This window comes from Elephantulus edwardii, unplaced genomic scaffold (assembly GCF_000299155.1).
Source record: "Elephantulus edwardii isolate Elephantulus edwardi_28Jun2011 unplaced genomic scaffold, EleEdw1.0 scaffold00042, whole genome shotgun sequence".
In the NCBI taxonomy this organism is placed as follows: Eukaryota; Metazoa; Chordata; class Mammalia; order Macroscelidea; family Macroscelididae; genus Elephantulus; species Elephantulus edwardii.
In genome coordinates this window covers 16,987,212-17,001,551 of record NW_006399792.1, presented here as the reverse complement: position 1 = coordinate 17,001,551, position 14,340 = coordinate 16,987,212, and the positions used below count along the sequence as shown (strand labels likewise).

The window sequence follows — 14,340 nt, the reverse complement described above, 5'->3', positions numbered from 1 at the left end:
TTGAATCTTAGACCTACACCTGAAGGTACCAAAATCTAAATTCAACTGGAGCAACACAGTTTTCCCCTTCAGCAGTAAAGCTGAAAATAAACTAGATTTCCATAAAGAAAATGTGAAACTTACTTTCTAATTGTGTGAGTTCTGCTGCTGTCGACCTTCTGTTGCCTACACCTCGTTGCTCCAGCTTCTGTTATGCACTCCTTTCCCCGCCTTGTGCCTCCCCCGCAGGCTGAGTCTGTCACATTCACCATCGTGCAGCCTCCACGCCATGGCACCATTGAGCGAACCACCAATGGGCAGCATTTCCACCACATCTCCACCTTCACTATGGAAGACATCTACCAGAACCGCATCAGCTACAGCCACGACGGCAGCAACTCTCTCAAAGACCGGTTCACCTACACTGTTTCTGATGGGACAAACCCCTTCTTTATTATTGAGGAAGGCGGGAAAGAGGTGAGGACAAAGATGGTGGTGAGTGGAGATACCACACTGGCTAAATGTGAGATTGGGTTTTGGTTTTTGTTTTTTATTTTTTTTACTTCAGATATAACATGGTTCCATTTCTGGATCTTCCACTTATGAGTGGATTGTTGTGTTGTTACTTGCCATCGTGTCAACCACACCTCATAGCAACCCTGTGCACAATAGCTCTGAACCCAGATCTATCCTGGGCCAATCTCACTATCTCAGACACACCTCCTTTCATTACGCCAGTTACTGTATCAATCCATCTCAACCAGGGTCTTCCTTTCCTGTGTTATCCTTCCACCCTTCCAAGCATGATGCCCTTCTCCAAGGACTGGTCCCTCCTGACAATATGTCCAAAATATGTGTGAGAGGGCCTCAAAATCCTTGCTTCCAAGGAACAGCTTGCCTTCACTCTCCAGGACAGATCTGTTAGTTCTCTTGGCAGTCCATGGTATGTTCAATACTCTTCTCCAGCGCCATGACTCAAAGGCATCAGTTCTTCTTCTGTCATCTTTGGTCTGTTCAGCTCTCTATTGTGTAACAGATAATTGTGAAGACCATGGTCTAGATCGGGTGCACCTTAGACTCTAGATTAGCCTTGGGCAGCTCATTTACTTCTATAAGTCTGTTTTTTTTTATATATTTCTGTTGTTTTTATATACAGTCAAGTTGGAACCAACTCATAGCTGACCCTTCCATTGGGTTTTCAGAGGCAATGAATAACATAAGAGATTTCCCATCTTTCTTCCATGTTTCTCCATTAAAGGGGTACAATAATTACCAACTTCAGTTAGTCTGATATAAAGACCAAAGGGAATGAATCCCACTGCTAATCACTGTTGAGAACTATAATGAACAGTTAATAGAAAATGATAGTTATTAATACTACTGTTCTTATTTCTCTTTTTCTGTGCTCTATTTAGCCTTGAGTGTAGATTATATTTCATGTATCACCTCAGTCCATCCAGAGCCTAAGTTTCCTAAAGAGTAACATAGTAAGAGTTTCATTTTTGCTTCTAAAACAGTGCTTATTTGCATTCTTACCTTGTGACTTACTAACTGAAGTTCTTTGTAGATCATCTAAATAGTTTAAGTTTCCACTTCCCTATCTGTACAATGGGGCAATACTCATTCTCCTAACATACACAAAACACTTAGCCTCGTGCCTGGTACACCGGAGGCATTGAATAAATTTCATCACTGTCACCATTTTAGGATCAGCTTGTGAAAGAGTCCAGGTGTTTTTTCTCTTGAGGTTACTCCTCAGTCAAACTTTACAGAGTAAGGGATACCTTAGGATCCCTTTACTTCCCCATGCTGCTCCTTCCTACCCCCTTATTTGTACTCCTTCCTTCATCCCATGATCAGGCAGCCTGTAGTACCATAGACATCTCCTGGGAACAAATACAACTCAAGTGAAAGGCAGACCAGGGTACACCCTTCCGCCTCTCACCACTGGGTCTGACTTGCAGAAGTTTTACGAGTGGCATGGTCACACCCCACCATACTTCCAGGATAATAAAAAAACAAGCTTCTTGGCCCTGTAGTTTCTTGGCCCTGCAGAGTTTTCTTCTTCCTCTGGTGATGGATGATTATTTCCCTGGAAGAAAGCTCCTTCTGCATCCGTGAGAGAGAGGCCGCCTGCGAGAGGGTCATTCTCAGTTGGCCTGTGCGCTTGTGGGATGGCTCTGGGGATTCCTCAGCCATCTCAGTATCTTCTCTGGTTCACCACCTGACAGGTCAATGCTGTTCTTTTTTCCTCTCTTTCTCTCAAACTGTGGCTATCCCCAAGTTAGTTTGACTTTCTAAAGAGAACAAAAATTTTAGGATGTATGAACAAGAGAGCTACCCTTTTGATAAACATGAAAGGTCACAGCAGCTCTCCAGGGGGACCTTGTCATTTATAAATGGAAATTAGTTAGAAGGGGAAAGATTAAAAATACAGCATCACGCTGTCCTGGATGCCAATTGCTCTATTTATTCAGGAACAGTGAGGTTCTGGGTCAAACTCACTCTGCATGTGTGTGTTATGTATATAAAAATATTGTTTGCAGTCAAATTGGAACTGACTCATCACTGACCCAGCAGTAGATTTTTAAAAACTATAAATCATACCAGTGGAGATTGTCCATCTTTCTCCCCCAGGCCATCTGGCGGATATGAATCCCATGCGTTTTAGGTTTAGCTCCTTACCCTAGGTCACTGGAGAGTCCACATATATTAAAAAAATATGTATGTATGTATGTATGTATGTATCTGGGTGAGAAAGTGTTTTGGTTATGGTTTTCATTTCTTCAGATGTTCATAGGGAGCTCTGGTGGCAGAGTCTAAGGAGTTACCCTACTGACGCAAAAGTAGCACCTGTCTCTCCACCAGTTCAAATCCACCAAGCTGCTCCTTGAGAAGAAATGAAGTGTCTCCTCTCATGTGATTTACAGCCTCCAAAAGCCACAGGAGCATCAAATATGAGTCAGTTCCAACTTGATAGCAATGAGCTTTTGTTTGGATTTTTTTAGGGACTAAAAGTTGAACGATAGTTTTCATCAACCTTTTACAAACAGTTTAGCAAGATATTTTGAAAGAAAAGTGTTGTTTATTGTTTCATCTCTAGTGAAGTCCCAGTAAGAATGCTCCTTGCCTCTTACTCCTATTTCTCCTGTATTATTTTCCTTTTCTCCATCAGCATTTGCCCTTGAGCTTCATATCAAGTGTCCATAGGGGATGGAATCTGTGTCTAGCTGGTCAGTTGTTGTCTCTGAGGTGTAAAGGAATCCAGCTTGTGGGAGTTCTTGTCACTTGCGACTCATAGAGACTCTGCACATTAGCTCTGAACCCTGCCCTATCCTGAGCCAATCTCACTGTCTCTGACACACCTATCCCTCTTACCCCAGTTACTGTGTCAATCCATCTCCTGCAGGGTCTTCCACTCTTGCACTCTCCCTCCATCTTTCCAAGCATGATGTCCTCCAATGAGTGGTCTCTCCTGGCTGTGTGCCCAAAATATGTCATACAGAGCTTCAAAATGCTTATTTTCAAGGAGCAACTTGGTTTCACCCTCTCCAGGACAGACCTGTTTATTCTCTTGGCAATCCATGGAATGTTCAAGACTCTTGAACACCATAATTTCTGCCCCATAACTGAATGGTATCAGTTCTTCTTTTATCTTTAGTCATTGTCCAGCTGTCTGATGTGTAGCAAGTAATCACAAAGATCATGACCTGGACCAGGCACACCTTAGTCTTTAGAGTGACATTGTTGCTCTTTAACTCTCTGAAGAGGTCCCTGAGAGCAGATTCTCCTAATGCTGTTAATCTTTTGAGTTCCTGATTGCTGGTACCATGAGATTGTGGAGCCAAGAAAGCTGAAATTGTTAATTATGGCATGCAGCTTAGAGCCTCTGAGTACCCACTGGAGGGTCAGTTCTGACTCAATGGCACATATGGCAATTCAGGAGTTTATGACATGAGTCCTCTTGTCTGGTTCCCTCTGCAGATCATGACAGCAGCACCTCAGCGGTTCCGAGTAGACATCCTCCCAGTAGACGATGGCACTCCTAGAATTGTGACCAACCTGGGGCTCCAGTGGCTGGAGTATATCGATGGCAAGGTAGGGCAGATGAGAAAGATCTGTCGTTCACACTAACCAATATCTGCCATGTCCTCACTTATGCAGTGTTCTATGACTAAAACTCAAGTTCATCTCATATGCTTACTGTTCCATTATGTGAGCTGATTTTCTGAAGATTGTTTTCTTAAGTACCATATTTTATATAAATTATATGCATACACATTATACCCCAAAATTTTACATGCTACTAAGTTCAGTTTCTTTCCGCCCCTCTGTCTAGCTGATTTATTATTAATTCTTCTTCTTGGTGCTTGTTGACCTGGGGGTTTGCTTCTTAGCGTCAGACTCTCAGCAGCCTACCCTTGAGTTTCTAAAGTAGCCCTGTCCTGTAAGAATTCCTTCCTTGATCTGCAAACTATTTTGTTTAGTGCAGGAAGAAATTACTTTTGTACCTACTCGAGCAGCTGGCAACAGTCCCAGAGATGCATGAGTTTCTGCACCCCAGGTCAGAGAAGCTACTTAGATAGATGAGGCTGGCTTTGTGCCTTCTGCCCTGCTGGCTGGCCACCACAATTAGGTCATTTGACTCTCCTGCCAACATATACACACCAGACAGGTGTGAGAGACACAGGCACTGAGGGATCTCATGGTATTTGCTAAGATGTGTTACTGGCTACCGGGGCAGTCCATGCTCAGATCCGTGCTGCCATGCTACCCGGCTTTACATGAGATAGTGGTGGAATGCAGGCAATGGCCTCCACTCCTCTATGAGACTATGCTCATATACGGTCTTTGCCCTGCTTCCTCAGCTCCTACACTGCTTTATATTTGTTGCAGCCAAACACCCAGCCCTCTCACTGACATTCTGCCAGTCTCCCGTGTTACATGCCTGGACTCAGATCAGCTGCAAGGAACGCCATCATTTCCAGGCACAGCTTCAAACTGTCCCAGAGTAAATGTACAGTTTTACTGGATATTTTCCAATTACTAAGATACCATCAAACTCGATTCATGACTTCTTAACCGTGGTTTGTATCTTCATTATAAAAATATGACCAAATGTAATATTTTCAGACTATTGAATGAGAGTGAATGAGACTGAAAGTCACTTCAGGAAATTTTATGAGCTAGGCATTGTATATGCATGAGAGTGCCATGCGGGAACTTTTTTTACATAATTTCATCATTTAGACCCAGTGTGTGTGTGTTTGTGTGTATGTATGTGTTTTATTTACATGAGTTTGCTATTTGGAGAAAAAATACAGTTGTTGGTTTTCTATCTGACTGCTATATTGTAGCTTCCTTCTAAACCTTTTAAAATTGTGTGAGCCAGAATTAATGTCACTTCCTCCCATTCCTTATTGGCATTTTTTTTCTCCTCCTATGGATTCCTAATGACCCCATCCTTTTCTCAGTATTCTCTGATTAGATATCTAGTTCCCATTCTTCCCTCACTGCAGTGACTTATCAATGCCACTTATATCCTCTTGCCAAATCTAAAGTGAATTATCTGTTCTTATCTTACTAGATCTAGTCTTAGCTCCTATTAAATCAGCCCCCAACACAAAGACACTGCAGGTACAATTGGAGAAAATGCTACCCAGTCCTGACCATCCTCATGTTAGATTGTGGGTGAGACCATTCTATACACTTTCCCTTGACTGAATTTTAGAAGAAATCACCAGTCTTTTCTTCCTAGTTCAGCTTAAGCTAGAACTGCTAAAGCTTGCTCAGCATAACATACATAATAACATACAAGCTTCCATTGACCAATGGACTGTCATGGCTGTGCATGAGGTTCATTGACTGACTATCTAAACCAGGGCTCCTCATGGAAGATGAGAACCTTACCACTGGACCACAAAAGCCTTTACTAGGCCTGTTGTTGTGTATTATCAAATTGGAACCGACCCATAGCTGAGCCTCCTTTGGGTTTTCAGAAGTGGTTGATTGCACGGGAGGAGATTGCCCATCCTTCTGCAGAGCAGCTTATGCATTCAAACCATGTGCCGTCAGTACTGCAGCACAGTTTCTTACTACTAAGCCTATTAATACTTACTGTGTGGCCATCCCTTGATTTCTTAGTGAATGAGTGAGTGATTTATATTTAGCCAATTGATTCAAGCAATGATGAGATACAGTATATTTTACTCTGTTGAAGTCACTGGGGTTGACTCTTACACAAAATGGACCTCTTCCCTATATCATTCTTCCAAAGTTAAACCATCTCCAAAGGCAAAACTCATATATGACCTCCCTCCAGCTCCACCTGATGTCAACCTGCCCCCAGAAACGTAAAGCACTTTTTGTATTTCCCATTGGGTATTAGCCATAATTGCCTTGGTCCCTAAGCTGTCTTACTGAATAAAGTGTGGTAGCTTGATGGTAGAGTCCAGGGGGTTTCTGTCTATGTAGCACCCCCCGCCCATCCTTGCAGCCTCTCCATACCTAATACAATTTCCCATACAGTAGGCACTCAGTAAATCATTGCTGAACTGAATTAAATCTGAGTCAGAGGGTCCTGTTCCTGCTTTATTTCCACCTCAGAAATTAAATGTAATGGGTTTCTATTCCAGGCAACCAACCTGATCACCAAGAAGGAACTGCTGACCATGGACCCAGACACAGAGGACCCGCAGCTTGTCTATGAAATAACAACAGCTCCCAAGCATGGCTATGTGGAGAATAAGCTACAGCCTGGCACAGCTGCTGTTGTCTTCACACAGGGTGGGACTTACAGAACCAAGATATGCGGGGAAGCCATCCTCATGCCATTCTTTCTACCTCCTGAATCCTTTCCACACCCACTTCCAGATAGTCTTTCAGCATCAAACCATTCAGCTTTTTAAAATTTTACCTGTCTTGAATTTTCTGTATTACAGAAAACCTTGTGCAGCATAGTTTAGCTCTGACACACATGGGGTCACCATGAGATGAAATCAACTCTAAGAACTGGTGGTGCTAAACTATGGCAAATACTACAAAATCTTTACCCTCCTTCCTCAACTCCCAAATTGCTTTGCATTTTGGCCAGATATTCTGGAAAGGATCACGTGATACTGCTTGGTTTTCTTTAAAAAGATTATGGGCAAGTTATTTTTCTGTAATACTCCTTTTTTGTACTATAAGAATCATACTTTCTTTTTCCAGGCCTTTTGGAAGTAAATTAAAAGCAACATAGATTGTTGGCTCAACGGAAATATTTTTTTCTGTTTTGGAACACACCAAGAAAACCATTTTGTGTTACAATTTTTTTTGAAACTTAGAGGTTTCAGTAGAGGATTAACTTGACTGATGGGGAACAGTTATTGCATCTTAAAATTATTGTTCCATATTTACTTTTTCTCATCTTCAATCTTGTGCTTGCTCTTAGGTCTCACATAGATAGCTGTGCCATATATTTGAACTGTTTTAAAATAGCCTCAGCTTATCTTAATAGCACATACTTTCAAAAATCCTTCTTTAGAAAAAAAATCAGGGCTGAATGTGTGTAGGTGTACACCTAGAATGGAGTTATATTTGCCATTACCTATTCCACAGGAACTTTTTTAAGTATATCTTTGCCAAGACCTTGGGATTCTCATTTTACAACATGAAGGGTATTTTCTGTAAAAAAAAAAAACAAAAACACAAAACCAACCCAAACCCAAGTCTTTTGTTTCACAGAGCTACAGATTTTCTTTTAAAATCTGGAAGAAACATTTATTTTTAAGACTTCTATACTTTCTGTACTTGGGAAAAGAAGTTCTGACTCTAACCCATTGGAAGAATAGATTGAATGTGCTGGCCAGGTTATCTACGAGGTTCTCATGACGCCCCTGAGTAAATTCACAGTAAATCTCTTTTCCCCACAGAGGATGTGAACTTGGGTTTGATTCGTTATGTGTTGCATGAGGAGAAGATCCATGAGATGATGGATAGTTTCCAGTTTCTGGTGAAAGACAGTAAACCTAATGTGGTCGGCGACAATGTCTTCCATATCCAGTGGTCACTCATCAGCTTTAAATACACCAGGTACAAGTGTTTCTGTGTTTCACTCTTGAGAAATGAGGTGCACAGTGGAGGAAATAAACATGAAGCACCACAATGACCAGTTCTAGTCATCTGATAATGATGATGGTAATGATGAAAGCGATAACCATAATAACAAAAATAATTGCAGCAATGGTTATTGAATATTATTTATACCAGCAGTGTATTGGGTAACACACACACACACACAGAGTCTTGTTTAATTCTTGTAGTTATGGAAGACTACCAGTGCTGTCCCTTGGCAACAAAGCAATAGAGATGGGAAAGGGTTTACTAGCTTGCCCAAGGTCACATAGTTAATTAGCAGTAAAACCAGAGTTTAAGACCAGTGATGCAGAACCTGTGCTCTTAAGCACTATGTTGTACTGCCCCTAATATCAGTATTCTTGTTTCTATCTTCAAGATTTAAAAGATAATCAGTAGCACTGGTAGGAAAAATAAAATCTGGAACTCAACCCTGGCCTATCACAACAGTATCTGCACCTTCAGCCCACAGTTTGCTGGTCATCAAGCTTACACTTAAGGCCCCAGCTACTCTGGTTTTAATTTCACTATAACTCTTTAAGGGAGCTCTTGTGGCCTAGTGGTTAAGGAGCAGCATTTCCAACCCAGAGGACCAAGGTTCAGATACACTATGCTCCAAAGGAGAAAGATGAACAGTCTTCTCTGTGTGATTTACAGCCTCTGAAAACCCTCTGGTCAATTATGAATGGGTTCCAACTGGAAACCTATAGGCTTCTTAACAATAATGATTCAATAAGCTAACAATAACAGGTACAAAACAATAAATCTTTAGGAGTAAATGCAAAACTTAATGTTGACAACATTCAAGATGCTTCTTTAGATTATTTGACCTGTTAGGCAAATTGTAGAAATAGTAACTGGTAAACATGGGCAGAAAAATGCTGAATTTATAGGTTTAATTACAAATTGATAATTATTCTTATGGAGATAATTAGTTTTTAAATCTATATTTCAGAGACTCACCATTCTAAAAAATAAATCTTCATGATAATTCAGGTGGAAATTACAATTTTTTATGTACTGGGTGGGAGACTTTATTTCTTAATTTTCAGTCATAAGTTCTTTCATTCTCATACATACTTTTAAGGTACTTAATATATTGATTACCTATTGACTGTATCCTTCAAGAAATGGTCACAAAACTTGTCTCAATAAGTTTTAAAATACTGAAATAATGTAAAATACATTCTGTGATCACAAAGAAATGGGGGGAAACTACTATAAGGAAAATTAGAGAAAACACAAACATGGCAATTAAGTCACACACTATTCAGCTTGATTTCTTGGAGAAATCAAGAGAAAGATTAAAATGAAATAAAGAAAAGGGATCATTTTTCTCCTTGGACTACTCTTTAATGTTTAATGGATTCAATTGTATGGAGAGTCCCAGTGTTTGCACTGACACCCTGGGCCTGCAGTCCTTAAAAAAGCAAAGCCCAGTGTATTCTTTACTTACCTGTGGCCTTTCTAAACCTACAACCTTAGCATTAATCATTGACAGTATCTCCTACCTTGCAAAGGCAATACAAATTCCTAACGTTAAGCTAAATGAACCCAGTGCTCCCCACTGTCATAAAGCTCCCTCCATTTCTCTAAGTGCCTTGCTCTCCAGGCCTAAATAACATTTTCTTATCACTGGCACTGTCCTGGCTTAGATATACAGTGTGTGGGAAATCCAGCCCAGTCAATTCCCATCTGAGCTAAGCCATTAATTGCCTTTTGAGCAGCTTGCTTCTCTAAGAACCCCTAACCTATTCTAATTACTCCACCACACTCAGGAGAGATGGTTTATAGTATCTTCATGTCCAGAAATCGGAAGTTCACAGCTTATATGCACTTTCCATCTTATAAATGACTCTCAGCTCTTTCAAGATGGTGCGTGTGGCATTCCATATCCACAGCTTCTTTACCCTTTGTGTTGGGACTGTTCCAGGAGAGCATGTGCCCTCCATTTATAACCCAGCTCCTTCAAAGAGCCAAACATCTTCTTCCCTAAACTGCCTCATACCAATGACAGACAGAAAAAGCAGGCATTAAACAAGTAGTTTTATCCCAGTTAATGGTAGAGATACTCAGAGGCTGGGTTTTTGTGTGCTCCTAGCTACAACGTCAGTGAGAAGGCGGGATCTGTCAGCGTCACAGTACAGAGGACTGGGAACCTGAACCAGTATGCCATCGTTCTGTGTCATACCGAGCAGGGCACTGCTAGCTCCAGCTCCAGGGTCAGCTCCCAACCTGGGCATCAGGATTATGTGGAGTATGCTGGACAGGTATGTGAAAGAGGGGTTCCTTTCTCTGATATCCAGGCAGGCTTTCACATGACTGTAAGCTATCATAGCACCTTCCTACTTAATTGGCATACCTTTCTTTCCATTGTCATCCCTCCTAGAGTAATCTTTCTCTTTTCTTTCCACCATACTTTCTCCTTTACAGTCCATCTAATCATTACTACAGCTTAACTTGTAAAATTTAGGTGGTAATCTAGCTTTGCAGTTTTCCTATATTGATAGAATATGTTTCATGACAAAAGCCTCTAAAGCATCATATTCTACACGAAATTTGTGGTATCCTAATACTTCTTCATCCTTCACCTCCTTTACTTGAAGGGAGAAGAGAGTGTAGAAAGACCATTTGGGAAGGTCTTAGAACAGGCCCAGCGAGAGATGATAGACTCAAATAATAGTAGAGGGAAGATAGAGAAAATTAATGGCTTTATCACATTAATAAGAGGTAAAAAAAACTGATGAGATGTAACAACAGGGAAGGTACAGGGAAGGAGAGAAAGTTGAATGGTGGTAGCTTTTGTTAAGAGGAGACACCAAGAGAGCAGATTTGGTGTGAGGGTAATTGTGAGTTTATTTTGGATGTGTTAAGTGTGAATGTCTTTGAAATAACAAGTTATGTGTATGTATTATGTGTGTAGCTATACAAAGACATACATACATGCGTATGTTGTTAGGTGCTGTCAATTACAACACATAGTGACCCTATGAACAACAGATCTGAACCTTGCCCCACCCAGCACCCTCCTTATATATGTGGAGCTCTGGTGGTCTAATCCACAGGGACTTGGGCTGCTGACCCAAAGGTGGTGCCTCTCTGTTCATATCCGCAGGAGAAAGATAGGTAGGGAAAAGGGATTTTATTTACAGTCTCCAAAACCTACTGGAGGGTCAGCTGAGAGTTGATTAATTTATCTATATAGTTGCATAGCATCAAGTTGAAACCAAGTCATAGTACACCCTCTAGCTAGAATTTTCAAAGGCAATAAATCACATGGGAAGAAATTATTCTTTTCTCTCCTGAGGAGAAACTGGTGGGTTCAAACTACACGACTGTGGCTTGGCAGTGCAACTTCTTACCACTAAGCCACCAGAGCGTGGTGTGCATGTGTGTGTGTATGTGTATGTGGTGTTGTTGCTGTTATTGTTATGTACTATAGCGCGCGCGCTCTCGCTCGCTCTCCCCACACACCACCCCCCAACGATGAAAGCCATTGCCTTGTTTTCAATCTCACGAGTTTTTGGCCTTGGCAGGGCGCTTTCTTACCACTTTGCTGTCATTCTTTAGTAAGAATCCTACTTCATAAGCAGCAAGAAAGTGTTTCCTTTCCATTTTTATAGGACTAGGAAAGAAACCAAAATATTCTTATGATTGGCTTATTTATTCAAATTATATACATATACTATTCAGAAAAGGTATGTCTAAAATTATTTTTATTTGTTCTTCTTGGAACTATCTCCAATTTTTATATTTGCACTTCCTTGTATTTACGTTGCAATATAGACACATTTCTCATTGTATCCATACCTTGCAGTTTCTTTTAGAGAATATGTATTAAGCAGATGCAATGGTTTAGTGGAAGAGGGTTGAGTTTTCCTTTTTGGACAGATTTCCACCTTACATAGGCTCCAGCTTTTAAGTACACACACATACAGAGAGAGATAAGTAAATGCATGTGTGTGCCACTGTAATAATGGGCTCAAGCATATTATAAATCATCAGGATAGTGCAAGATAGGTCAAGGTTCACATCTGTTATTCAGAGGGTAGCTATGAGTTCTTGTCCATTCAATGGCACCTAACAACAACAACAACAGCAACATGTGTAGGGAGTACAGAAAGGAATTCTGAAGTAGAGATGTAAATGAGAGTCAGGGTGTGAAAGGAAGAAAAGAGAGAGTAAACACAAAAGAGAAAGAACAGGTCTTAAAAAATAAACTGCCTTCCAGCAGGGTGCCCTGTATTTGTCATCTGTGTATGGCACAATGCCTGGTTCTTAATAGGTATTTATTAAATGTTTGTTTCAAAGCTATTTAATTATTCTTATGACAAGATAAGCCTCTGTAAAGACAAGTAGGCACAATCCTTTGAGGCATTACAAGTGGCCTAAGCGAAGGTCTCTTTAAATGATGAATTACAGAAGGACAGATAAGCTAAACAGTCTTTTAGCAGAATGATAGGACAGGATATGTCCTTGTGTTTTTCAAGGAAAGACAAAAGACAGTATATTTTATATTCTAAAGAGAGATTTATTGATTGTTTCACCAGCAGGGTGGTGGCTTATTTTGAAATGTGAAGCTTTGTAAAATTTTACTTGATTAGTTGATTAAATATGTAGTAATAATTTTGTTTGATGAAAATCATGCATTTCCAGATTTTTTTCCCTCAGTGGTCTATGATGATTTTTGTATATACTCGGCTACATTTATACAAAATTCCAGTCATGCTAATTGCTTCTTCTGTTTGAAGCAAGTCAGTAGCCATGGACTTATGCAAAGGTTTTATGTTTCTCTCCCTTCCCCACTCCCCCCGCCGCCCTGCCGCACAAAGTAAAATATTATTAAATTCCCCAAAACCCCATTGCTGTCAAGTTGATCTGTATTTCTTTGTTTTGGACCAGTATACATCTATTCATGTAATGGATGCAACTTCTCTTAATGGCAAAGGATTTAGCCAAATATAAGTTAAAATTCACTCTGGCCTGTTTATAATGTAACTTTCTTAAAGTTCAAATTCCATTATTCAGTACACTGAGGTTCTATGTTGGTTTTAACACTTTGTACAAGTCAGTGAAAGCTATGGTTTTCAGTGTTAAAGAATATACTTGATACCTCACACTCCAGTGCCATAGTCTTTAGGGAGTGGAGTTGCTAATCCAAAGGCTGCACTACTCTGGAAGTTTGAATCCATCAATTAGTCCAAGAAAGGAAGCTAGACAGTCTTCTCCTGTGATTTACAACCTCAGATAACGCCGTGGAGGCTGAGCTGTGCATCAGTTCCAACTTGATGGCAATAAGTTGAAGAAGTGTCTTAAGTAGAAGTATTATTATTCTTATTTAGCAGATAAAGAGTTTGAATTTGTAAAGTTTCATACTCTTGCTCAGGGATATACCACTTAAAAAGAACAGAATAAGGACTTGAGGCCAGAATTTCACACTCCAAGTTCAGACATCGTTCCAGTTTAACGTGACACAAAAAGGAAGGGAACAGATTAATTATAGGATGACTCTTGCTTTCCCAAGTGAGTTCTTAAGACAGAGAGTGTGACTAGTTACTTACTTTTTTCCTGTAGTCACCAAATGGTGGGAAATGTCTTTGATCTACATGTTCCCATAGAGTAAATCAGCCCATTTTGGTTTAGAGATTAAGAAAGAGAAGACATGGACATGTGTTCCACAAAATAACACAGTTGGAAGTTGGGGCTGGAAGAATTTCATCCTGGGCCCTGCTCACCAAACTTGGATTCTCTTTTCTCGTGATGCTTTGGGGATATAAAGCTGGTGAAGCCGAAGCACAGATTAACTCTTTGTTGTTTCCTTTGCCACAGGTGCAGTTCGATGAGCGAGAGGACACCAAGTCTTGTACCATCGTCATCAATGATGACGATGTGTTTGAGAGCATCGAGAGTTTCACAGTGGAGCTGAGCATGCCAGCATATGCCTTATTAGGGGAGTTCACCCAGGCGAAGGTCATTATCAATGACACTGAGGATGAACCAACGTTAGAGTTTGATAAGAAGACCTATCGGGTCAACGAGAGCGCTGGTTTCCTATTTGCACCTATTGAAAGAAAAGGTCTGTTAATGCCAGAGATGACCTATGATAGTAGTTAGCACTTAATGTGTTCCCTTTGGATACCAAATATGTGTATGCCATGGTAACTTACTTGTTATAAGTACATTCATTAACTCATCCATGCCTAAGACCAATCCTATGATGTCTTATAATTCAAACAAATTTTATAT

General features: G+C 40.4%; 1 protein-coding gene across 1 annotated transcript in view; it reads left to right on the top strand.

The window, feature by feature from the left end:
* FRAS1 (Fraser syndrome 1) overlaps nt 1-14,340 on the top strand; it is a 470,336-nt gene that overhangs the window by 367,897 nt on the left and 88,099 nt on the right. The window contains exons 48-53 of the mRNA XM_006885294.1: nt 229-456; nt 3,964-4,077; nt 6,615-6,765; nt 7,893-8,052; nt 10,196-10,364; nt 13,924-14,170. Coding sequence (XP_006885356.1) covers nt 229-456; nt 3,964-4,077; nt 6,615-6,765; nt 7,893-8,052; nt 10,196-10,364; nt 13,924-14,170 — 1,069 coding nt within the window. The remainder of the gene's footprint in view (nt 1-228; nt 457-3,963; nt 4,078-6,614; nt 6,766-7,892; nt 8,053-10,195; nt 10,365-13,923; nt 14,171-14,340) is intronic.